The 25519-nt window shown below is 41.3% G+C and overlaps 1 protein-coding gene across 3 annotated transcripts in view; it reads left to right on the top strand.

The window, feature by feature from the left end:
* LOC122804826 (histamine N-methyltransferase-like) overlaps window positions 1-25519 on the top strand; it is a 432475-nt gene that overhangs the window by 268461 nt on the left and 138495 nt on the right. For all 3 annotated transcript variants that reach the window (XM_044074968.1, XM_044074966.1, XM_044074965.1), the window contains one exon: window positions 827-879. In XM_044074968.1, the coding sequence (XP_043930903.1) occupies window positions 827-879 (53 nt within the window). The remainder of the gene's footprint in view (window positions 1-826; window positions 880-25519) is intronic.

The following is a 25519-nucleotide window of genomic DNA, read 5'->3' as shown; positions in this document are numbered from 1 at the left end:
TCAGACCACTGAGGAACACAATTCTCCATATTTCTAAAACACTGTGGTGCCTTACTTACTCTTTGTTTAACATGTAAGTGGGCTTATTGGACACTACTTTTCAGCCAAGACCTGGATGCAAAGACACAAAGTAGTGGTGTTGAAGAAGTAAATCAAATATAATAGCAATTAGGATCACACTTAACAAAACATACAGGTTGTTACTTTTTATAGTATTTGAGAACTACTTTTGTATATGTTCAAATTGTGCATCTAGCAAAGTTAAGACAACAACATTTCACAGTGGTGAGTAAAGCAGTTTCACAAAACATGACATCTTATCCAATACAATTTACTTATAATCCCGTCTGCCTAAGAAAGTAGGAAATAATGTGAAAGTAGGAAATAATATAGCAGTACGTTAGTCCCCCCTCAAGGTAAGTGTGACACTGTAGACTATATACAACTTTTTCAATAAGTTACTATCAAATGGTATAAACAGACTAGGTATGATTATTTTTCTAGACATAGCATGATGCCTGCATTATCTTTACCACAATTGTTGTACAAATGTAAACAATACTTTTTTCAAAGTGAATCCACCAAGTTATTTTAACCTTTCACTGACTGCAGATGAAAAATGGTGGCTTGATCATTTCATAGTGTAAGTTACTGAATGTTCTATTAATGAGATTACACACACACACACACACACATAAATATATATATATATATATATATATATATATATATATATATATATATATATATATATATATATACATACATACACTTGCATCAGATGATTACTACAGAGACTGAACTTACAATTTAAACTTATTTCTAGAATTGGAAATGGGAATTCTTCAATTAATGTACTTGGAATCGGAAGTGGTTCAGGTAAGCACTGTCCTTCTAATAAGTTTCTATTCTGCATTGCAAAATTCTTAACACTAAAAGGGAATATAAAAGACACGTACATGTATTACTTAAAGAGTGTTTACAGTAGTTTATGTTGTTTTATAATTACTGAGATCTACACATTTGCCCTCATTCTGATTGTAGTGCCTTCTTATGATAGAAGTAGTACATTTTTATTTCAGCATCTTAAAAAAAATATGTAGCACACACTGTATTTATACTGTAGATAGCTGCTAATTTTCATCTGCTCCAAGCTTTGCTCATAAAATAATTAAATTCAAACCTTGCTGTATGGGTACCTTTTAGCTCATGGCTAATTACTGATAAGCAGGTAATCATTTCTTTAAAATTCTTCTTGGAAGCACTCTGTGTCTACAATCATATATTAAGAATAGAGTAGGTACACTACTGCACTGTTTCTTTTTTTCATATAGTCTGTAAAGTTAAACAACTCTTAATATTGTTTATTGCTAATTCTCAACAGCTCTCAACATTTGCTGTTGAATCAGTTGAATCCTTGCAGCAATGCAGGCAAGCAATGTTTCAATGTAGTATAACATATCATAAATGTCAGAAAACAGTTTTGACTCATTGTTGTAAGTTTAATAGTACGGCTATTGTAAGTCCAGATGGCTGTAAGTTACATATTTCATAACTCAAGGATCTGCTGTAATGTCTTTCACTAATTTTTTTTTTTTTTTACAAAAATATAGATATTTAAATAGTAAAGCAGTGGACCAAATATAAATTTAATACTCTTCAAAAAGTTGTTAGGATTAAGTCACACAGAAATGTTGAATTCATTACTTATATGTAGCTCTGAGATATGGCTTGAAAGGCTTATGAAGGCCAGACATTCTCCTAAAATGTTCAGAATTAATTATTTATATTTACTTCTTATATTTATGTGCCTAATATAATGATTACTAGCAAGTCAACACCTAAACTGTATTTTCTGTGTGAACCTATTTGGTACTCAGAAGGTGGCATAATTAGAAGACAGTGGGATTGGGAAATGATGCTGCAGTGTGAAAGATATCTGCCTTATAATTTCAGGATTTATTTTATCTCAACACTTTCTGTGTGCATTTTTGCTTATTATCCTTAATGATTCTTATCTTGGTTCTTTGATATCTCCACAATCATAAGATATGTCTAAATGTCTTCTCTAAAATACTCCTATATATTTAATTTATCTTCATCTCTGTTCACGGATTAAAAAGGTCTGACAAGGACCAACTCATGTATCCATTTTTTGTTTGCTTGTTTTGAAGTCTGCAGGATTTACGTAGTGCTTCCTCTTCCTGCACCCAACTGACCCAATCATTCAACCTTTGCCCTTTGCGAATTCATTCCCCAGTGAAAGTAGGAGTCAAACATTAGAGGTTGGGACAGTCTGTTGTATGCCCACCAATGTGGCAGCCTAGCAAGCTCTGTTATAATTCCACTGGAGGTGTATGAACATTTCTGCACAACCTCCAGAACAAGCAGCACACCGCTTGAAGAGCAGAGTTGCTAGGCTCCCCATGCTGCAGTGATTATCTTGCATTCCTGCTGTTGTCACCAGTGCAGTAGGACAGGTACCTCTCCAAGATGGGTGTGCCAGCACTGGCTGCTCACTCCTGTCATCCCCCACTTGGTGCCTCCATCACCTGTGCTACTGGTCAAGCACAGGTAATTTGGGGGGGCAGTCAAGGCTTTGTTCCCTCCGCACCAAAGGACCAGTTCATGCAGCCGTGTAACAAATAAATAAATGAAATACAATGGCATGCACCATGGTAATACATCATCCTGAGGCATGTGTAAAGTTAATGAGGTCATATATCTCATATTATGCAAGTACTGAAAATATAACTTAGTAGCAGACACCTGAGACAGCTCAGAGTCTGAGTAGCTTGTAATGTTAAGTTTATTATAGCATTTAATGCCTTATGACTTTACAGGACTTAAACAAAGGATAAAATCAATATAATGCAGTGGAGTCTGCAATGCAAAAATAAACAGTGAAACAGACAAACCCAAAAAAATATATCAGCCAAATAAACAAAGAACCTTGTATATCTGAAGAATTCATGTAGCACTGCAACATGTAATATAGGAAATTCTGGTTAATTTGCAACTGATACTGTCCGTAAGTAAAGAAAGTGATTGTTGCTTTTACAAGTAGTGCTTTATTCAGCACTTAATATTTGAATTGTTTACTTAAGTGGTGCATACAGTATAATACTAATGCAGTTTGAATGCCACTTTTCTCAAGAGCTTTCACTGGCTTACTAAACCTTTGAAATTCTATTTTGATGTTGTGCATATAGCAAGTTGCTCATAAAGCATAGTATTACTGTTTGTATAGAAATATTATTTTGAAGCATTTAGTCACCTTTGTAACAGAGATAGCATAGTATATGTGTGTATATGTGTACACTTATCATTTAGAAAAATAAATGCCACTATGCATATGTTTCTCTTTTCCTGGGCAGATTTCAAGTTTTTAGCTGGTTCATTTGCCTTGAATCATCTGGTTAAGTGATTTGCAATGAGTCATACAGTTTGCAGTGAAAATGGAAGGAAAAAATGTCTACATGATCAAAATTGTTAGCAGATTAAAAAAATATCCCGGCATCCTGGTGGAGTATAAGCTACAGACATTTTATTTTGAAACGGCAACATGACTGATGTGTGTGTGTGTGTGTGTGTGTGTGTGTGTGTGTGTGTGTGTGTGTGTGAGTGTGTGTGTGTGTGTGTGTGTGTAAATAATGCTCTCAGAGTTGAAGCTAGATATCTAGAATCACTTTAGCACTAGCTTGCATCTACCATTTTAAGCTGAATGTTTGTAAAATTATTTTGTTTTTATTTTATTTAAATTTGTTGACCGGGAGTGTCCGACTGGACGTAGGTCCATTTTCATTGGAGGCCTGGGGAGAAAAGCTCCACAGTAAAATAAACAGACAGTAGTTACATTGGACTACATAGCGATTAACAATTTAACATAGCAATTACTTACAACATATTTACAGATGAAGAACATAGTACATCAGTGGACAACTAGAATCTTTATCTGTGAAGTACATAACAGATATTAACAAATGTTACAATGAGAAGTTCCTGCTGTATAATAAGTACTAGGCTTATGAGCATCTGAGCTTACTATAATCAAGGCAGTTAGTCGAGTGGAGAGAAAGGTAGTGGTTGGATGGGGTGGATGATATTAGAGTGGGAGTTGCAAGGGCATAGCCAGCATGTTTTTAGGTGTGCTTTTAGTAAAGTTTTGAAGTGGCTGCATGATGGTACGGAGGTAATTGTGGGTGAGAATGAGTTCCATAATTTGGCTATGGCGTAAGAGAATAGTGCTTCACCAGCAGAGTTATTGGCTTTAGTGATCTGCAAGTGATTTTTGTTGCTGGATCTTAGTGGTCTGGTGGTGCGATAGGGTTGGAGTAGATTCTGGAGGGATGGGACATTTAGTGGATGGTTTACTAGTTTGTGGGCGAGTGAGAGTTGATACCACTGAAGGAGGTGAGGGAGTTCAAGCCAGCCCAGTTCAGCAAGTGAGAGACAGTGGTGACTAGGGTAGGATGCCCCTGTGGCGAATTTGGCGATTTTGTTGTAGCAGGTCTCTAGCTTGTTTAGATCACATTGCCTTAGGTTGGTATATATTGGAGAGGCATAAAGTAGGGTGTAGATAAGGTGGGAATTTGCTATTGAAATCTTTGCTGCTTTGGTGAGAAATTGCTTATTTCTGTATAACGCTCCTAGTTTTTTGTGGATATTTTTATGGTCATGGATATCACAAAACGTAACCAGTAGGATACACCACGAGAACACTTCTTGTTCAACAAATCCTTTTAATTCCAAAACGAAAAGTATACAGGTACATGAGCGCTTTCGCGTGCTTCTGGCACGCTTCTTCAGATATAAATTAACTATCCAGCCTTGTTCATTTTATAGCAGTCAAGCTTCACAGCATTCCAAACAATTAACAAGTTAGTCAGTTGCACCCAACATTTGATTAATTAAATGGTCATGGATATGTGAATGTCAAATTTTAGTTTATTGTCTATTTCCACTCCTAGCAATTTGGTGTGTTCAGTTGGGTATATAGTGGTGTTGTCTTTTGTTGTGATGTTAAAGTGAGAGTTGTTTTGAGTATGTTTGGTGGGTTGGAAGATGAGTAGTTTAGTTTTGTTTGGGTTGAGTATTAATTGGGCATCGGATAACCATGTTTCAACAGAGGAAAAGGCTTCCTGTGTGAATTTCTGCAGTTTGGGAAGGGACTGGGCTGAGCAGATGATGGTCGAGTCATCTGCGTATTGTATGAGTGTGCCATGTTTGGTGGCAGAGGCTAGATTATTGGTGTAAACAGGGAAGAGTAGGGGTCCAAGGATGGATTCTTGGGGAGCCCCTATGGAGACAGGTAGCTGGGGAGGTATGTCATCCTGCCATACAACGGATTGTTGGCGGTCAGACAGATAACTCTGAAACCAGTTGGTGACTGATTGTGAGAAGGATAGGTTATTGAGGACAGAGATAAGTTGTTTGTGTGGGACCATGTCAAATGCTTTAGATATGTCTAGGAAAGTAGGAGAGGAGATATAGCCATTGTTTTTATGCTGAAGGATAGTGTTAGTAAAGGAGAGTAAGGCAGTGGTGGTGCTATGGTTTGGTCAGAAACCATGCTGAGTACCGGAAAGGAGGTTGTTAGTAAGTAGGTAGTCTGAGACCTGAGAGTGTATGCATCTCTCTAGTATTTTGGAGAGTGGAGAGAGAATAGCTATGGGGCGGTAATTGGTTAGTTCTGCGGAGGGTCCACGTTTGTGGAGGGGAATTATATGTGATACTTTCCACAGTGTGGGAACGTAACTTTCTGACAGAGATCGGTTAATCAAGATGGATACTGGGTAGGCCAGAGCATCAGCTGCGATTTGTAGGTATTCACTTGGGAGGTTGTCTGCTGCTAATTTGGTGGGTTTAAGTTTAGTTAAGAGTTTTTTTATGTTGGAGGTAGGTACAGGAGAAAAAGAGAAGGCAGTGGGGAGATTACTAGTTGAAGGTGTGGGTTGGAGGGGAGGGTGTGTGTGTTGTTTAGCTAGTGATAGTATGGTTTGGGTGAAGTGTGTGTTGAATGAGGTAGCAATATTTTCTGAGGAGTGAGGGATGTTAGGAGGAGGGGTACTGACTGTACCTGGGTGGAGGATGGAGTTTATGGAGGACCAGAATTATTTGGGGATGTGTTGTGAGGAGTCTAGGGCAGACTGGTAGTATTGGAATTTGTCCTGTTTTATTAGCTTTTTGACTCTATTGTGTAGTTCTAGGAATTTCTGTCTAGCTGAGGGGGTTTTGGTTTTGCGCCAGTGCTCCCAGGCTTTATCCCTGTTTTTCATTTCTGACTTAGTGGTTTTCTGTAGCCATGGGGAGGGTTGTGCTTTGGTTCTGGAAAATCTTATGGGGGCATGGTAATTAAGGCTGTTCAGGAAGGTAGTATTAAAAAATTCAACTGCATCATCTAGACTAAGGTACTTTAGAGGATGCCAGTTACATTCTTTGAGGGATGAGATGAATGTGAGTGGGTTAAAGTTTAGTTTTGTACGTATTTGATGGTAGATGACAGGTTTATCTTGGTATAGGTATTTTTTGAGTAGGAATGTTGGGGAGTGATCACTGAGGCTCTCTGATAAGCAACCTGTTGTATATGACTGGGGGCTCTTACTGACTAGTATCCAATCCAGGGTAGTGTGCTTACTGGAGTTTTTATTTATCCTGGTTGGTGACTGGACTAGTTGGGTGAAGCCATGAAGGTGTACATGATGGGTTGGATTGTTGCCAGAACAGGATTGCTAGTCTATACTGAAATCACCTAAGGTGATAGTTTCTTGGGGGAGATGGTGGGTAGACCAGCTGAGGAGGTTTTCTAGTGGAGGGATGTTTTGGCCAGGTGGGAAGTAGCATCCAATTATGTTGATGGTTTTGTTTTGGTTAATTTTGAGGTTGGTATATATTATTTCTTCATTGCCTATTTGTGGAGCTGATGATTTTAAGATCTGGATGTTTAGATGCTGTTTAAATATTATAGCTACACCACCTCCTTTTTTGTTTAGCCGGTCTACTCTTAGTATGCCGTAACCTATAGGGAGTATTTGCTCACTGGTAATGTGAGGTTTTAGCCAGGTTTCTGTCAGGATGACTATATCTGGGGAGTACAAGTCTATGGTGGCATGGAGTTCATGGACTTTGTTGGATATACTTCTAATGTTTAGGCTTAGTAGAAGGAAGTCACTTGGGTTTCTATTGGCTGTAATATGGGAGAAGTTGTGGTTTCTAGTCTGATTATGAGGATTGGGGTTGGAGATGGTAGGGCCAGGGTTGGGGTGGATTTCTCCACTTAGGGCTAGTTTTGATATGCATGAGATTATTAGTTTTCTCAGTTTTTGAATGTGTTTGTTTATAAGGGAAACTTTATGATTGTGCTCTGTGGGTAATAGGTATGGTGGGAGGGTTACTATGTTAAGTTGTAGGGATGCTTTATGTTTGAGTAATATAGTTGGTAGAATATGTAGGGGGTGCATAGGGATGGTTCTTGAGCTGGTGGGAGGGGAGCTGAGTGTGGGTGAGACATGAGTGGTGGTGTGAGTAGTAGTAGAGTGGTAGTGGTTGAGTGGGGGAATGATGGAGCTTTGGTAGGATGTAAGATATGTAAGGAGAGTGCATGCAGTGAGCATAGGAAAGGTAAGCTTGTACATGTTAGTTGAGGAGGTGTGATGGTAAAGGGAAGATGGAGGAGGTAGTGTTGGGTTAGCACTGTGGTTGGCTATTGGAAAGATGGGAGGGGTTTGAGTGCAATAGAGGTGGGACCACTGGGGGCAGGAGGAAATAGGGGGCAGGGTGGGGAGTGAAGCGGGTAGAGACCCTGTTAGTTGCTCGTATGAGGGGGCTGGAAACAATCACAAAGCAAAGACAAATATGTGTTAAGAAACAATCACAATTGACCAAGGACTGCTCTGAAACTGTAAGTCATTTCTTAATTTCTCAGGTGAAAAAACAGGATAACCTTGTATCAGTAGACTACTGTGGTCATAGTTTAAATTAACAAACACACAGTATTGATCAGTTCTGGATACTATTTGCTAACAGAAGGGAATAAGAGAAAGTGGAAGATGTGTGTGTGTGTGTGTGTGTGTGTGTGTGTGTGTGTGTGTGTGTGTGTGTGTGTGTGTGTGTGGTGGTGGTGAGGGGGGCTGCTTACAAGCCAAAGCAGAGTGCTCTCCAGGGGAAAATTAATATTGGCTCAAACAGGTAGACACATACTCAAAGTTAACTGTAGCTGTTTGCAGACAGTTCAGACCCAGACTGCGCTTTTCCTACAGGAATGTTAAAGGTGGTACTGCAGTTGAATACTTAAGAGTGGTGTTAGGTCTAGAAATGAAGAGTACAGAGAGGAGTAAGCACTTCTGAGATGGTAAATATATATTATAAAGATTATAAAAAACACACTGAGCAAATAGCTACCGCATGCAGGACAATGTCCTGAACCAACTACTTAGTATATGCAGATACTGAGCCAATTGGAAGAACATTAGAAAAAAAAAACCCAGACAGTTATGCAGTCACAGATAAAAATATAGCAAGCAGCAATCTGTCGTGGTTCTCTAATGTGATTCTAAAAGAGAGAGATTTTGTAATTTCCAAACCACTAAGAAGGTACAGCTGACAACTTTGCATGAATTTGGCCTTTTTAGCACTTATTTTAGACTTGATGGTTAGAGGAATGCAAGATCGGTACCCAATTTTCTAATTTACTGTTGAATGAGCTTTTTTAATTTTAATGAACTACTGTGCATTTCTGACACCTAAATAATTTTTGTCTTCATGTCGAACTTAGTGTGCTTCTAGTTTTATATTGCTAGTGTGTTTGCATTTTGTTTACAGCTGGTTATTGGGGAAAGAGTTAAGATCAATGTTTGTTTTGTAATGAATGTATAAAAAGTAATTTCCTTGCCACAGTGACATGTCCAGCTGAACAACCATCAGCATCCTTCTTACCTAGCTCATATATGCAGTCATATATGAGGAATAGGAAACATTTTTCCTGCAGACTGGATTTGAAGAAGTTGTGCTGTTAAAATTTTATAATTCATAAGTGCTGCTTCAGAATGTTGAGTCAGATAAAGCACTACCACCTTCCCAATCTGAAAGCATGTTTTCATAGTGTTACCAAAAGTCTGTGCCAAAACTTAAAAATAAATCAACAAATGAATGAATAAATAAATAGAGATTCTGTTCAGAATTATACCATACCCATTCAGACTCTGCTGCAAAGTGCTGATCAGGATATTAAAAGTGTAAAATCATCAGCTTGTTTCACATCAACTCTATGGTCTGGAAGACTAAGTGAGAAACTGATAGTACATATGAGCTCCTAACACTGGTTGTTGCTAACTATTTTCTGAAACTCCGTATCCAAGTTGAAGCTTCGGTCTTTTGAGTGTACTTAACACATGTAACATAGTCTGTTTGCAACCAGTGTGTTTATATTTAAAGTTTAATTGTGGGATTCCATTCCTGTTCATATGATCATAGGTGTTTACTAGGCTAATGATCATGAGCACATTTTTAAGTCTAGCCATGCATTTAAAAATCTCTGACAAGTTCTGGCACCCTTGATAAATGTAAGCAGGAGCTTGGGAAAAGAAACATCTACATGCAGGGGCCTGGGAGATGAACCTTTTAGAGGCTGACTGTGTCCAGTTAGAGACATAGGTGCCAAACTAGGGATGAAATTTCTGTTCCCTGTCCAATTGTCCAAGTTACACTTAAATTGGGTTAAGGAGGAACTCTGCATCACATGGATGGGGAGCCCATTCCATAGACAGGGTAGTCTCTGGGATACATACCTGTCTTTCCAGCAGGTCCTATTTATATCACCGGCAGGTATAAATCTTTAGAATGGGTAATTCTGGTGCTGTTTGTTTTGGGGATATTTAGAAGGTCCATCAGAGTGGGGTCTGACAATGCCTTGTATACCAGGCATAGATCACCCCTCAACAGCCTGTAGGAAACATAATACAGGCAAAGAGCCTTGAGGCAGTCTGCATAGTACATGTTACTTATGTCCTGTATTCTTTTAACGAGGAAAGATATGTAGCATGCATTCATATATACCAGTGTCATTCACTCTGTCAAATCAGCAACCCGTTGAGGGTGTGAATGACTGTGAAATGCTGTTGAGTGTTAAGTGCATTGAAATTTGAAGATTTATGATATATGTGTTTAAGTTAAGTGTGGGTTTGGGAAACTAATAGCAGTAAACAAATGAGAGCCAGCAGACTGTAGCATAAACATTTATTAGCTCAAAGGCATGAAAAGGAGACACATTTTGTCTCCTTTTCATGCCTTTGAGCTAATAAATGTTTATGCTACAGTCTGCTGGCTCTCATTTTTTTACTGCTATAAGGTCTTTTTGAAGCCGTGCAGTTGCCGTACTTGCAGGGGCTGCGTTATTTTTGGGAAACTAATGCCAAAACATTCAGATATTCTGAAGGTTTTGGCACTGGGGCTAGTGGTGTTTCTGTGAGTGTATATGGGTTAGTGTTAGAATAACAGTTAAGTAAAGGAATTGATTTAGTGCTGTGCATGTGTATTGGGGGTCTATATTACCATATTGAATGGTAATAATACCGAACGCTCATATGAGCGAATATTCATGAGAACAGACTTGCTATTGTGAGGGGCTATGCCCCCCCCCCCCGCTAAATATATATTCAAACTCCAAGGTAGCACTACAGTGAGGAATGGGCAAATATTCCGGTCCTCACTGTACCGCAACCCCAAAAACACAGGTTTGTTCTCGTGAATATTCGCTCATATGAACGTTTGGCATTATTACCATTCGATATGTTAATATAGACCCGTGTGTTGGTGCATGCATTTATGCCCAAATATCTTGTAAAGTGGTATTATTATGAGAGTAGGTGAGCTAATCACAAAAGGAAACAGTTTCCTTTTGCAGTCTTTTTTTTTTTTTTTTTTTTTTTATGTATTGTTATGCTGAGTTTCAAAATTGTAGCATTCATCATTTGAGTGTCAATGCTTTCACATTTCAATACATCACTGTAAACTTATTTATATATACAATAATGATAATGTCGCTTTTCCTTTAAATGGGTGTGTCCTGTGATATTTCTGACAGGGTGCGACTCACATTTATTTATCTTGCTCAGAGGTATAACTACCTTTTCTGGTGCACTCTCATACTCCACCATAACATACATACACACACACACACACACACACACACAAGCTCTTTTTTTCTTTTTAAACTATACCAACTGCTTGTTATATTTACTTGTGTAGCAAGCAGCTGCTGCAGTTTTGTCCCAATGGCCTGCCATTCTCAGACTGTTGCACTAAAGTGCTTCATTTCTGATTACAAATAATGGCTGCTCCTTTTCCCCCACTTTACTACTGATTTTGCTAGGTGTGTACTTACCAGTGCACAATATACTACAGTCAAAATTGCACGGTCCAGACAGAGACGCATTTAGCAAATGTGGTTAAAATATTTAAACCATTTGTTTAGGTACATAAAAAAAAAAAAAAAAAAAACAGTAAGGAAGACATTTCAACAAAGGAGCAAAATCATGTGATTGTTGAAACTGTTTAGAGAGTTTTATAGGAAAGTAAAAGTCCATGAGCAAGTATGTTAGAGTATGCAAGCAAATAAACAAACAAACAAACAAAGAAAAAATCCTGACAAACCATAAAATCCCAGAAAAATACAAATGAACAACAGTCCATAGGTAAATGGAAGTAGTACTCAATATTTTGCAAAAAGATAGTTCAGTCAAAAAATGCCACCATACAATGGTGTTAAACAACTTAATTGTATATTCCTAATGCACACAGACACCACATTCTCTTTCCCCACCCTACCAATATATCAACATTATGTAGACTAAAAAGACATAAAAGTTAAATAAAATATGACAAATGACTGTAAAAACAAAAATAACATTAAAAAAGTATGCAATACATTATCTGGGCTCTTAATTCTAGCTAGAAATATTATGTCAATTCTTCAGATAGATAGGACTTTACAGAGCACTTAAATATATTCCATATGAAAGATTTCCTTAACCAGTTAGGTGAAGTCCCAACCTTGGAAAGGAGCTAGTAACCCCTAACTGACAACATTCTGGGACTAGAGCAGCTGGTACCAGGTAACAAGATGTTACAGGTAGGAATGCCCAAGCTGTGCAGGTGCAGATAGACCAGGAGTAGGATTGCCAAGGTAATCTACTGCCAGACTGACAGCTAGGACAGATTACACAGAATTTGTGTAATATGCTGGTACTGTTATAACGCAATGAGTTCCCAGGAAGCAGAGTTTTGCACTAGCTACAAGTAATACACCTGTCAGTTCAGGAGATAAGGGTACAATATATTGTAACAGTTCAGGAGGCCTAGGTGCAACACATTACAGCAATCTAAATGGGGAAGACCAGCAAAGGTCTGCAAGAAGAAAGAGGTATTTAATAAGTGTGATATACCATGAAGTCAACTTGACATTAAATAAAACATCTAGATAACATTGCAGAACAATCATTTTAGATAGTTACTAGAAGTGCAGTTCAGGACACCACTGAGGAGCCCAGCCCAAATTTACAATTGCCCAAAGCACTACTGGTTAAGCAACTTGCTCACTGTCACATATTAGGCAAGTAAAGGTAGAAAGATTCAAACCCTTTACTCATGGAATGGGAAACAGCTCATTAACACATCAGAGCTTTAGCCCATTGCACTAACTGCCAGACTATTTACTTAATTCATTAATACGTGTAATCACGGCTAAACAGGTAAAACCCACACTCTCCAAACCCAAGAATACAGCATCCGTGAGACCTGACAACATCCCAGGCTGCATTCTACATGAATTACAGAATGAACTGGCACCCCACCTAAGTACCATGTTCAATCATAGCCACACCTCAGGCTTTGTGCCTAGTGAATGGCGCACAGCGATGATTATCCCACTCCACAAAGGGGAGCCACCACGGACCCCAGGAACAACCTTCCCATTAGCATGACAAGCCTGGTCTGCAAGGCTATGGAATGTATCATCATAGAACTTATAAACAATGACATTGGTAATCCCCAAACTCTGGACCCCACCCAGTTTGGCTTTGTAAAAGCAGATCATGTCTCCTAAACCTAATATACTTCTTTGAAGTGGTCCCCAAAGCCGTAGATGAAGGTAAGGTGGTTCACACAGCCTATCTAGATCTCGCTAAGGCTTTCAACACCATCCCCCACTCTGGAATTATAGATAATCTCACTAAACTAGGTATAAATCCCTATGTCACAAGATGGGTTGCCAACTGGCTCACTGACAGAACCCACACATTGAATGTGGCAGACTCCAAATCCGACTTCAGACCAGTGACAAGTGGAGTACTACAGGGTTTAGTCCTAGGTCCTCTCCTGTTTGATATCTACTTCTCTGAAGTACAGGCTAACACAGAAGGTCATTGGCTAACAAAGTTAGTAGATGACTGCAATCTAGGAGCCATAATAGAAACTCCTAACGATGTGGACATCCTACAAATGCTCAATGCCAAAAAGTACATTGTCATCTCTTTTTGTAAAAACTCTGTACCCATGAACTACCACATAGGCAGTAGTTTACTTGACAATGAAAGTGTGATGAGACCTTGGGACACAGGTGGACAGTAGTCACATCACCACAGTAGTCAAGAAATCTTTCTATGTGGCACACCTCTTCACAAAAGTTTTCTAATCCAGGAAAAAGAGGTCATTGTTCTCCTTTACTTGTCACTCTTTAGACCCATTATAGAATACAGCACCCCTTTTGATATGTACCTCAAAAGACATCTATAATAACTGGAAAGGCTGCAGAAATACCTCACAAAGAGGATTACTGGCTTCAAACAGATGCCCTACGCAGACCATCTCAGAAAACTCTAGCTTTACTTTGTCGCATATCACCTACTCAGAGGCAATCTCTGCCTAACATACAAAGCGTTGTCAAACCCAGAGCTGTTGGACATGCTTCACTTAAAGAAATCCCAATCCCTCTGAGCTACATGCTCTAGGGACCTAAACCTTGTCACCACAATAAACAGAACATGTTGGAAGGATAGATTTTTGTCCTAGAGACTTCCCATACTCTGGAACAAGCTACCTATCTATGTCAAACAAAGCTCCTCGTTAGCACTCTTCAAGAAAAATCTTGATGATTGGATAGGAGATAGGAAATTCACCCCGGGGCTCACTTCTGTGGCTCTGCTTGACACGGGCACAGGAAAATAATTGTATTGGGTGGCGAAAGCCAGGGTACCTTTTTGGCTAGGCTTATATAAGCCCTAGAGCCAATAGCCTAGTACCTACCTATGAACCTATGAACCACCAAACTTTGTAAAGTCAAACTTCAACCAGCATAATCACACACTTATATTCCAGATCAAGTTGGAAAACATAAGACAAAACAACGTTTCAATGTTTATTTCTATGTAAGGACCTCAAAAGAGGCCATTACAAGCTACAGCCATGAAAACCAGTTTCAAAAGACCATACCCCTCTATCAGTTATTTACATTACTTTTAAACATCAGATTTGCTGCTTGTCTTATATATAATAGCAACTTATTCCATCTTCTTTGTATCTGGAATTAAAAAAAAATTTTCTGCTTTCAGATATATTTGTGTCTATTTTAACTTACAGTATTTTGTTCCTTGTATATTCATAAGTTGTTATTCCTTGTATATTCATATTGTGATCTGTAAAGGAGCTAACCAGATCATTCTTTGAAAGTGCAGATCACTGACGTTTATATATTTGGATTAGGTTCATAGGTTCATAGGTAGGTACTAGGCTATCTGCCCGAGGGCATTAATTAATAAGCCCAGCCAAAGTGTGTCGGCTTTTGCCGTCCCATTGATTAATTAACTGATCCTCTGTCAAACAGACACTCCTGAATGTACAAAAATGTACAGAATAAAGATGAAGCTTTGAAGATGTCTTCATAGCTTGTCCCTTTTACTAGTCATATATGTTTTGCATACTTTCTCCAAACTCTGTAAAGGCACATAATGTCACCCCCATTCCATACTCTAATGTAGAATTTCCAGTGCTCTTATCATCATTATCATCATCATTATCATCATCCCCCTTCTTCCCATTTTCTTCACAGGGTCAGGGTGTCATGTGAACTGTCAGCATCGCTCTCTATTCAACACCACCATCCTATCTTTTTTTGACAATCATGCCTGACTGTCACAGGTCTTTTCTTACACAATCATTCCACCTCTTTGCTATATGCCTTCTTTTTCTCTTGCCTTCTTCCAGTCTGGACCAAATCTTTTACGCCAGATTTCTGCTTTTCTGCACATATGCCCAAACCACTATAATTTATTCTCTTTGACCTTTTCTGCAATTGGAGCTATGTGGGCTTCTGTTCTTATGTCCTCATTCTGTCTATTTTGAAAGTGCACCATACCACCTATCTCAGGTACTTCATCTCTATCTACTCTAGCTTCCTCAATTGCTCTGCCTTTACTTCCAAGATTTTAGTACCATACATTAGTACTGGTCACATGACTGATTTGTATGGGTCTATGTTTACACATAAGAAAAAAACAAAACAAAATTCACAGCAGCTTCCAAATAAAACTTGTAATCCACAAAATGAAGCTGCTTTTCAGGCAAAACAATAAAGCCCTGAGCAGGGCAAGCTTAGAAAATTGTGAAAAAACCCACAGACGGCTCAGCACACTTCAGTTCACTTTATTCCACAGAAACACAGCACATCAGCCATGCAGTGAACATTCAGAGTTTCACAAGACAATTGTTTATTTTTTTTTTTTGTTATCTTAGTTAGTCAGGGAGAGCAGGCAAGCATGTCAGCAGAGGAGTATGGCAAGTGAACAAAGAACCATTTGGCTGAGATGTGCCAGGCTGAAGGGCTGGTGCATGCCAAACTGACTAAGGCAGAAATGATTGTAGCTTTGGGCACAGCTATATCCCAGACCAGCAATAAGGAGGGCAACCAGGCTTGCCTTGTACAACTCTCAGAAAATGGACAGTTCAGCCTTTCCACAGAGGACTTAAAAATCCATCTGGAGTTAAAGAGACTTGAGATGGAGGCCAAGCATTTTGAAATAGAAGGAACAGAGAGTGAGATGTCTAGAGGCTGGGGAAAATGAGAAACTGAGGTATCATGAGGCTAAGGAAAATGAAAAACTGAGACATCTAGAGGCTGAGGAGAAGGAGAGGCAGAGGCAACATGAAAAGGAGATGCTGACTCTACACCAGATACATGGAAGCAATGGGAAAGGGAGTAACCGAACCACAGAAGCAACAAAGGTCAGTACATTTCTTCTACAATTTACAGAGAGAGATAAGTTTGATAGTTTCATTCATACGTTTGAGAGTGTACGTAAACAGTATAATGTTAACCAAGGGCTCTGGGTACGGTTCCTGACCCCCTTACTCCATGGTAAAGCTGTAACTGCTATTTTTAAATTGTCTGATACTGATTGCTTAAATTATAATGCAGTCAAAATGTGTTTGTTAGAATGCTTTAAGTTAACACCTGAAGCTTATAGAAAAAAAAAGTTTTGTGAGCATAAACGCAAAGCAAATGAAAGTGTGTGTGAATATATTGCTGAACTAAGCACTTATTTTCATAGGAAGCTGAGTGGATGTCAGGTCACCACTTTCGAAGGGCTGTCAGACATTTTGGTGAGGGAACAAACTCTTAGCACTTTGCCTGAGGACATGAGAATTTGGTTAGCTGATAGACAATGCAATAATGCAGATGAGTTGGGGAAGACTGAAGAACTATACCTAGAAAGCAGGGCATCACCACACAGGAAAGGTACACCCAGTGCTGCTCATGGGTTTAAGAGAACCCATGGTGGGCATCCCAGACTGCCCCAACAGAGTCTGGCAGTAGCAGGGAAAGCCAGTAGTTGAGGTACATGTCCAGGACCAAGGGTTAAATGTTTTAAATGGAACCAGTGTGGTCACGTAGCATATAGATGTCCACACAGGCAAGATGGAGAAAAAAAGGTTGGAGAGCCAGTAAGTGGGAATTACAAAATGCCAGCAGTAAGTTGTCTCCAGACAACAAGGGTACTACACTACCACAAGAGGTTACATCCTATCTTAGTGGATGGAAAAGAGGCCATTGCTAAGAGATACACAGCCTCTGACCTAACTATTGTGAAGCCTGCAATGGTTACAGAGGAGAACTACTTGCTTTGGAAGTCTTCTCCAGTCAGAGGTTTAGGAGAGACTCCATTCCAAATACCTTTAGCTAGGGTTCACCTTAACTGGGAGGATGGAAAAGGAAAGCAGCAAGTAGGTGTGTTTGAGGATATCCCTGCAGATGTCCTGATAGGGGATGATTTTGATAATGCAGTAGCCTGTGTGCATGCAGTTATATGCAGTCAGGCTTGTAGACAAGCATATGGTTCTGCTAGCCTGGGGAGACCCAGACAGACTGGACACTTGCAACCAGGACTGGTGAGGTGGTTACTTCAGGGAGGGAGCTACCCTGTAGCAGTGAGACTGAAGGTGAGCCACAGTTAATTATGGGTACTGATGTTTTCTTGGACAGAGTGACTGCAAGGGCAGAGGTGAGTAGTAGTACCCAGACTGACAGTGAGGCACCGCTGTCAGAGAATACTGGACTTCCTGTCGAAGGGGAGCTGAGAAGGGTTACTAAGAGAGAGCTGAGACAGGCTCAGCTCTTAGACCCTACATTACAAGGCCTGAGGGGGGTAGCTAGTGAGGTACCTGATCCTCAAGGGAAGGGGGAATCTGTATACTGGGACAATGGGTTACTGTATAGAGAGTGGACCGCTGAGGGAGGGCTACAGGGTGAGAGAATACAGCAGTTGGTAGTGCCCAGAGCCTATTGTCTGTCACTTCTAGCCATAGCCCATGATATTCCCTTTGCAGGTCATATGGGCATAAAATGTACAAAGAGATGTATTATGCAGACCTCTTTTTTGGCCTGGGATTTCCAGAGATGTAAAAGGGTACTGCAGGACCTGTAAGTAGTGCCAAAAGGTAGGCAAGGCAGGAGAGAAGGTGAAAGCTCCTTTGATGTCTTTGCCTGTGATTGAGGAGCCATTTTGGAGGGTAGCTATAGATATTGTGGGGCCTTTGAGTACACCAAGTTCTACAGGGAAAAAGTATATCCTAGTGGTAGTAGATTATGCTACCAGATACCCTGAAGCATTGGATCTATCCTCCATTGAGGCAGAAAAGGTGACAAATGCTTTGTTAAAAATTTTCAGCAGGGTAGCTTTTCCAAAAGAAATACTGACTGACAGAGGTGCCAATTTCATGTGAAACCTGTTGGCTTGTCTGTGGAAGCACTGTGGGGTGAAGCACCTAAAGACCACCCCTACCATTCCCAGACTAATGGCCTTGTTGAGAGGTTAAACTGTACACTCGAGTCCATGCTATGGGCATTTGCAGACCAGTTTAAGAGGGAGTGGGACAAATATTTGCCTCATCTCTTGTTTGCTTACAGAGAGGTTCCCCAGGAATCCACAGGTTTTTCACCCTTTGAGTTGCTGTAATGGCATAGGGTGAGGGGTCCTCCAGATTTGATTCGAGATGAGTGGGAGGGTGAGTGTAAATTCCACAAGGAATCTGTTGTTGCATATGTCCTAAACCTCAGGACAAGGCTCATAGAACTTATGGGCTTGAACCAGGAGAACCTGGAAGAAGCCCAACAGCAGAAAAAGGTCTGGCATGACAGGAATGCTCAAGCTACAGAGTATGCCATAGGGCAGCAGGTAATGGTTCTCATTCCTGTCAGACACAATAAGCTGCAGGCAGCTTGGGAGGAACCCCACAAGGTGGAAATGAACGTCAGTGCTGTTAACTACATGGTAGATCTGCTAAGCAGGAGGCAGGGGCACAAATTGTACCATGTTAATATGATGAAACCTTACCATGATAGGGAGGCTCTTGTGCTGAGTATTTGCAGTGGATGGCAGGACGAGTCTGAGGGGGATTTGTTGACTGATCTCATCAGTGAGAGACGAACTGACACCTCCTTGGAAAGGGTAGCAATGTCCCAGCAGCTATCCGCTACCCAGATTTGAGAAATCTGAGCAGTGTTACATGAGTTTGGGGACATGTTCACTGGAAAAGCAGGGTGCACCCACCTGGTGCAGCACCATGTGGATACAGGACCCTAAAGGCCTATTAAGCAGGCCCCTTATAGCGTGCCAGAGAGAGTCAAACAGACTCTGAGGGAGGAGATGCAGGAAATGTTTGACCTAGGGGTAATTCAGGAGTTCAGCACTCCTTGGGCCTCACCAGTGGTGCTGGTACCAAAGAAAGGTGGCAGTACTAGGTTCTGTGTGGACTACAGGAAATTAAATAGTCACACAGAGTCAGATGCTTACCCCATACCTAGTACAGATGAAGACCTAGAGCAGCTGGGTGGGGCTAGGTATCTTACCACTATTGATCTTACCAAGATTTACTGGCAGATGCCCTTGACTCCCAGTGTTAAAGAGAGGTCAGCCTTTGTGACTCCTTTTGGCTTGTATGAGTTTACGAAGATGCCCTTTGGGATAAAAAATGCCCCAGTGACTTTTCAGAGGCTGGTAGATCATATCCTAGCAGGAGCAGATGATTTTGCCCTTGCTTACCTAGATGATATTGCCATCTACAGCCATTCTTGGCAAGAGCACCTTCAGCATGTCAGGGAGGTGCTGGGCAGATTACAGAGGCAAGGTTGACCATTAAGTTCAGCAAATGTCAGGTGGGTCTGGCAGAAGTCTCCTACATGGGACACAGAGTGGTGAGAGGTAAGATCAGGCCAGAAACTGCCAAAGTAGAAGTCATTTAGGCATGGCCTGCCCCTGTTACTAAAAAGCAGGTGAAGACATTCTTAGGGACAGCAGGGTACTACAGAAAGTTTGTCCCCAATTATAGTACCATAGCTGCTCCCCTCACAGACCTGACAAGGAAAAACAAGCTAGATAAGGAAGTGTGGACCCCAGCATGTTAGCAGGCATTCCAGAAGCCTAAAGGAGCTTTGGAAGGACCCCCTGTATTAGCCAGTGCAGATTACAGCAAAGCATTTGTTGTGCAGGTGGATGCTTCAAACCATGGGGTAGGGGCTGTTCTTAGCCAGGTTTCCTCACAGGAATAAGAGCACTCAGTGTTATATCTCAATCACAGGCTCCAACCTAGGGAGGAATGCTATGCAGTGGTAGAGAAGGAATGCTTAGCCATAGTGTGGGCACTGCAGAAACTTCAGCCTTATCTGTATGAAAGGAAATTTACTGTAGTTACATACCACAATCCCTTAACATGGCTACATCAAGACAGCCAGCAAAATGCCACATTACTAAGGTGGAGCATAGGGTTGCAAGCATGTGATATGACAGTGGAGCACTGCAGTGGGGTTAGCAATGCAAATGCAGATGGACTTTCAAGACAGGGAATGGGGTAAGGTATTCCTAGATAGGCTCAACCATCTCAAGCAACGTTTCTCAAGGGTCACTTGAAAAACTAGCTTGAGTTTTCGGTGGGGAGGGGGGAGAAATGTCATGCTGCCAGCCCAGCTATCTGGAATTTTGGAAATAATTCTGTCATTTGTGAATATTGATATGATTTATATAGGACTGTATGCTATGTACTGAGCTTCAAGAATTTAACAACAGCATACCATGCTGGAACATAGAAGATTAACTTGCAAAACTTAAGGATAGTTGAGGTTAAGTAACTTTATAGCTTGGCCATCAACAAAATATGTTTTCTCTCAGTTTCAGTTCAATAGTAGACACAATCCCCTGGATTCAATAATGCTTACACGGTGTGTCCGCACAGTGTAAGTGTCACTGTATGGAATATGGTGTCCGAGTGATCAAATAAACAAGGGCCGGGATGTGCATGAGCGCACTAACACTGTTCCTGCACGGACATCACTGCCTAATGCTAATTACCTCATTTGCTGGTAAAAAACATGCAAATTTGGTAAATTAGCATCTCAGCAAGCAGGCAGGTGTCCATGCAGGGACAGTATTATTTGCAGAAATGTATTCGACTACTAGCCAAATACATTTCTGCAAATAATAAAACGGAAGTATGACAGCTCCAAAGAAAGCATGTATTCTACTTATTAGGCATGCCAATGGCCAAATATATGGCCACTGGCATTGAAAATAATTTAGTTTTATAAAAATAAAATTTTTATTTATTTTTTTGGCCGATCTCAGCCATTTAAGCATAGGGCAGTGGCAAGAAAATGGGATATTGTCGAAAATAGAAAAAATGTGAAAAAGCAATTTTCAGGAAAATCTGCATTTTGCCATTATAGTCAATGGCATGCAGAATGAAAACAATACCAGGGAACAGTGGTTGCTAAGGGGAAAGGCTCTGTGTGAGTGCAGTAACTATGGAATAAAGCAGTGGGGTATGCAAATGAGGGGAATTTTACTGAATCACAAACTTCTTCTAAGTGTCAGACTGCACCTAAGTGTATAGGTGCTCTAACATGGCCGTGTAAGCAGAAGAAGTAGATGACATCAAAAGGGGGTTTGTCATGTTTGATGTAAGCACATTGGAGCTTTGCGGCCCATGTTTGCCCTTAGCTAAGCACAGCTAAGGAAGGCGGTGTGCCTGAGGCTGCCTAGCAGTGTTTACATTGCCTAAATGGGTTTGCACACCATGCGCTGGGTCTTAAAAAATAAAACAAAGAAAAACAGGAAATAGCAGAACTGTTTTCATTTGAGCAGCAGGTATCAGCAGCACGCATCGGGACTTAAAAGGGGAAGAAATGGGAAAGGGGGAAAAAAAGGGAAAACAGCAGAAGGAAGGCAATCAAGGACAACTACCATAGCTGGCAGGTGGAATGTATCAGAATCAGCTAATTACACAGCCAGCAATCCAGCACACTACTATAAACTATGCAAACACCTTTCAGTCTGGCTTTTCTCACAACCTCTATACCACTGATGTACACATTCAGAGGAATTTTAAACTGACAAAACCAATGAAAAATGTTAGTGGCTGCTGTCACTTTGATCCATCAGTATGTGCTACAGGCTGAGGGTGGTGAGGAGGATTATGCTGACAATCATACCAGACCGAGGAGGAGGAGAAGAGTGTACAGACCCAGGGTAACCTACCAGGGGCTACATGAGCTGGAAATAGTGGAGAGCTACATGGTGGACAGGGACATTCTGCAGCAAATCATTGAGCTGTGCTCGCCTCACCTCAGATCTAGAGCCAACGGAAGGGAACCCATCCCATTGGATACTAAGGTATGTAAAGCCTTAAGATTGCTAGCTACAGGTATGTTCCAAAGACCAACTGGGGATATCATGGGGGTCTCACAGGCATCAGCATCCAGGATACTCCACCAGTTCCTAGATGCCATGCTACCACATGCCGGTGAGCATATATACTTCCCCATACCCCTGAGGAATTGACCGGCAATATGCATCTCTTCCACAATATAGCAGAATACACGGAGGTACTGGGTGCTATAGAATGTATGCATATCCACATTAAAGCACCACCCGGTGAGCAGGGTAGGACCTACATAAACCACAAGGACTTCCCTTCCATCAACTGCCAGGTCATGTGTGATCATGAATGTGTGTGCTGGCAGCCCTGGAAACTATTACGACTCCCACATCTGGCATTCCTCACAGCTGTATCAGGGATTTGCCAGGGGGTCATCCCATATGGCCATCTGGTGGGGGATTCTGGCTTTGCACTGGAGCCATGGATGATGACACCCATCAAAAATGCTCAGACACCCACACAAGAGTCCCATAATGAGGTACATGCACAAACCAGGATCATTATTGAGCATGTGTTTGGGATCCTCAAATCATGATTTTGCTGCCTTGACATATCCAGTACAGCCTTGCAGTACTCTCCAACCACATGTGCACACATGTTTATAGTATGCGCCATGCTACACAATATGATCCTGTGGAAACAGCTGCAGCAGGAACAGCACAGGGAAGGGCCACACAGCCCACCACCATTGCCAAGGTCACCACAGGCACAGAGGGACTTGGAGGAGGAACCTCCTGAGCCTGCCCCTGTAGGCAGACAGAGGAATGCCCAGTAAGCACATGCCTTGGCAAAGAGGCAACGCATGGCACACACACGGACACTGTAGGGACCCAGGGAATGATACCTCTCTCTGACTTGCACACACATTAAAAGGGATGCCAAACATGACACTACATGTGCCGTACCATGTATAGGCAGTGTACTGCGTGCATCCGACATAGGCAGCTCTCAAGCACCGTCCTCACAACAGCCTCAGACACAAGGTAAGTCAGTTGTCCTAACAATGAATGAATGAACTAGTATGATCTGATACTATATGGTATTGATGCAAGCATGCAAGGGAAATGGGTGGCCGAATGGGATAGCAGCAGACAACTTACAGCTATTTGGGACAGCAGGAAATCCATGACAAATACTGGCATTACCATACTAGGCAGTAATACTCAAGGTGACAACTCCCACTGCAGTACATATGGGGTGGGGGCCAACTAACTAGGTGGCCATAGGTCACACAGATGGATGTCAATGAGGGTTCCCATACCCACCCCCAGCCTTACCCAGCAGGACAGGTGTAGATGACCATAAATAAAAGTCTGACAAAGGCCCACAAATACCAGCAATGGTGAACATCCCCCCTACAGACCTACACAGACATAGTACAACAGGTCTGGCAGTTGCAGTATGGTTCTAAAGGTAAGAAGTCTGAAACTGAAATTTATGCCATTACAATCTAACCTGGGTTCTCTACTGATATGCCTCCATTCTGAAAGATAGGGCACAGTGTAATACTAAATGGAAGAAAATGGTAAGTGAAATACCAGCACAGTCAGTGCAAATGTGTAAAGGTGTCAGGAGTGCCCCCCACATAGAAATGCAGTAACATTTAAGTTTGTAGAGTAATATCAGTGGAGCACACATTGCCAGGCCTGTCCCAATCAACATGATAATTTGATGCATGTCTACAATATGCAGTGGTCAATGTGCTAAGTTTCTGTGTCATTAATATTGTCAGGAAGTGATCAACATGTGCCCCTGGATGTTGTGTCTCAGTGGCCTAGGCACAGTAGTGTGGCTGACAGGGCCATGTCCCAAGAAATGCAGTGCCAACTAATCTGCTTGTCAGCTACACCTACGTAAGCAGTTCTACACACTGTCCAGATGTCAATATCAGTCACTGGTGGAAAGCTGGACAGGTCATGAACAGGGGGCCATACACAGAAACAGTACACAGGCAGAAGTACCCTACACAGTGCCTATCATAACTCTCAACTGCACACAACTTTGGAATAATGTATAGAGGTTAGCATCACATTTGTTGTCCCTCTACCATGAAATACTGGTTGTCTGGCCAATCAGTGACAGACCACAAAAGCCACAGTTACAAAATAATGACAGACTGCAGATGTCCACACACAAAGCGGAATAAGGAGAAGGTCACAATTATACCTGTGAGGCAGGTGCCATAAGCTTAAATATCACACATGCACTCAGGTCACCCCCCCCCCCAACAGCCACAGGTATCACACTGGTCTGATCCTTGCTGTTGGGAATTATTTCAGAATGATCACCTGAGTATGGAAAGACGCACCTGATGCAGCATGCTGAATTGGTGTCCCATGCAGGTGTGTCTCTTGCTGTAAACAGCACCCTGATGACACCCAGACTGATGGATCAATATGAACAGGAATGATTCCCAGTAACATCTGACCCACTTACCACTGTCACCCCAGGGGGATCCACTGGCTTGTAGCCTGGGAACGTATGAGTGACAGAATGCACTGCCCTTCTACAGATGGCCTGCATCAGTTTCACATGGCCTACATGTCTTTGGCAAAGGCCCATGCCTCACCCATAGTGCCACTGTAGGGAATGTTATGGAGTCCTAACTAACAAACTAACACAGTAAACAGAAAAGAAATGAAAGGCCATACTGCCAAATGCCAGTAACATGCCTCTCAACCTCCTAGAGCAAGAACTGTGGATAAAGCCATAAATATTGCCTGGATAAAGGCCCAACTATAGGGATACTCCTGAGATATTGCTGTCATGTTAGGAAGAGGATAGAATAACAGAAGGGGTGCAGAAGCATGGATGTCATGGAGGATGTGAAGTCTGAAACACTAATGTCTGGTCATAATTCCCCCTGACTGCAAACCCCTGAGTGAATAGCAACAAACCTGCTTGTAAACCACAATGTGAAGGGAAACTGACCAGATATATGAGGCATGGCTCTGGATAACCTGGGAGAATTTGTACAGTTGAGAGGTATGCCCACACCAGGATATGACCTGTCAGGTAAGATAAGAAATGCACAAGGAGATCTCCAGCCAGCATAACACCAATGTGCTGGACCATTTACACAGCTCCATCAGTCAGTTGGCTGTAGTCACCCCTCCACAATGGCCGGATTGTACCAAAAAGTCTAGCCTTTGCCTCAGAATATTGGTCTGTGCATCATCCCTTTTGTATTTCCCTGGTAAATAACTGTGATCAACTGATGATATCTGTCAGTAGTTGGTGACACAATACATTACAGTGTCAC

This window comes from Protopterus annectens, chromosome 6.part0 (genome assembly GCF_019279795.1).
Source record: "Protopterus annectens isolate FY-2018-M chromosome 6.part0, PAN1.0, whole genome shotgun sequence".
Taxonomy (NCBI): Eukaryota; Metazoa; Chordata; order Ceratodontiformes; family Protopteridae; genus Protopterus; species Protopterus annectens.
The sequence above is the reverse complement of the archived record's forward strand: the minus strand, read 5'-3'. Positions and strand labels throughout refer to the sequence as shown.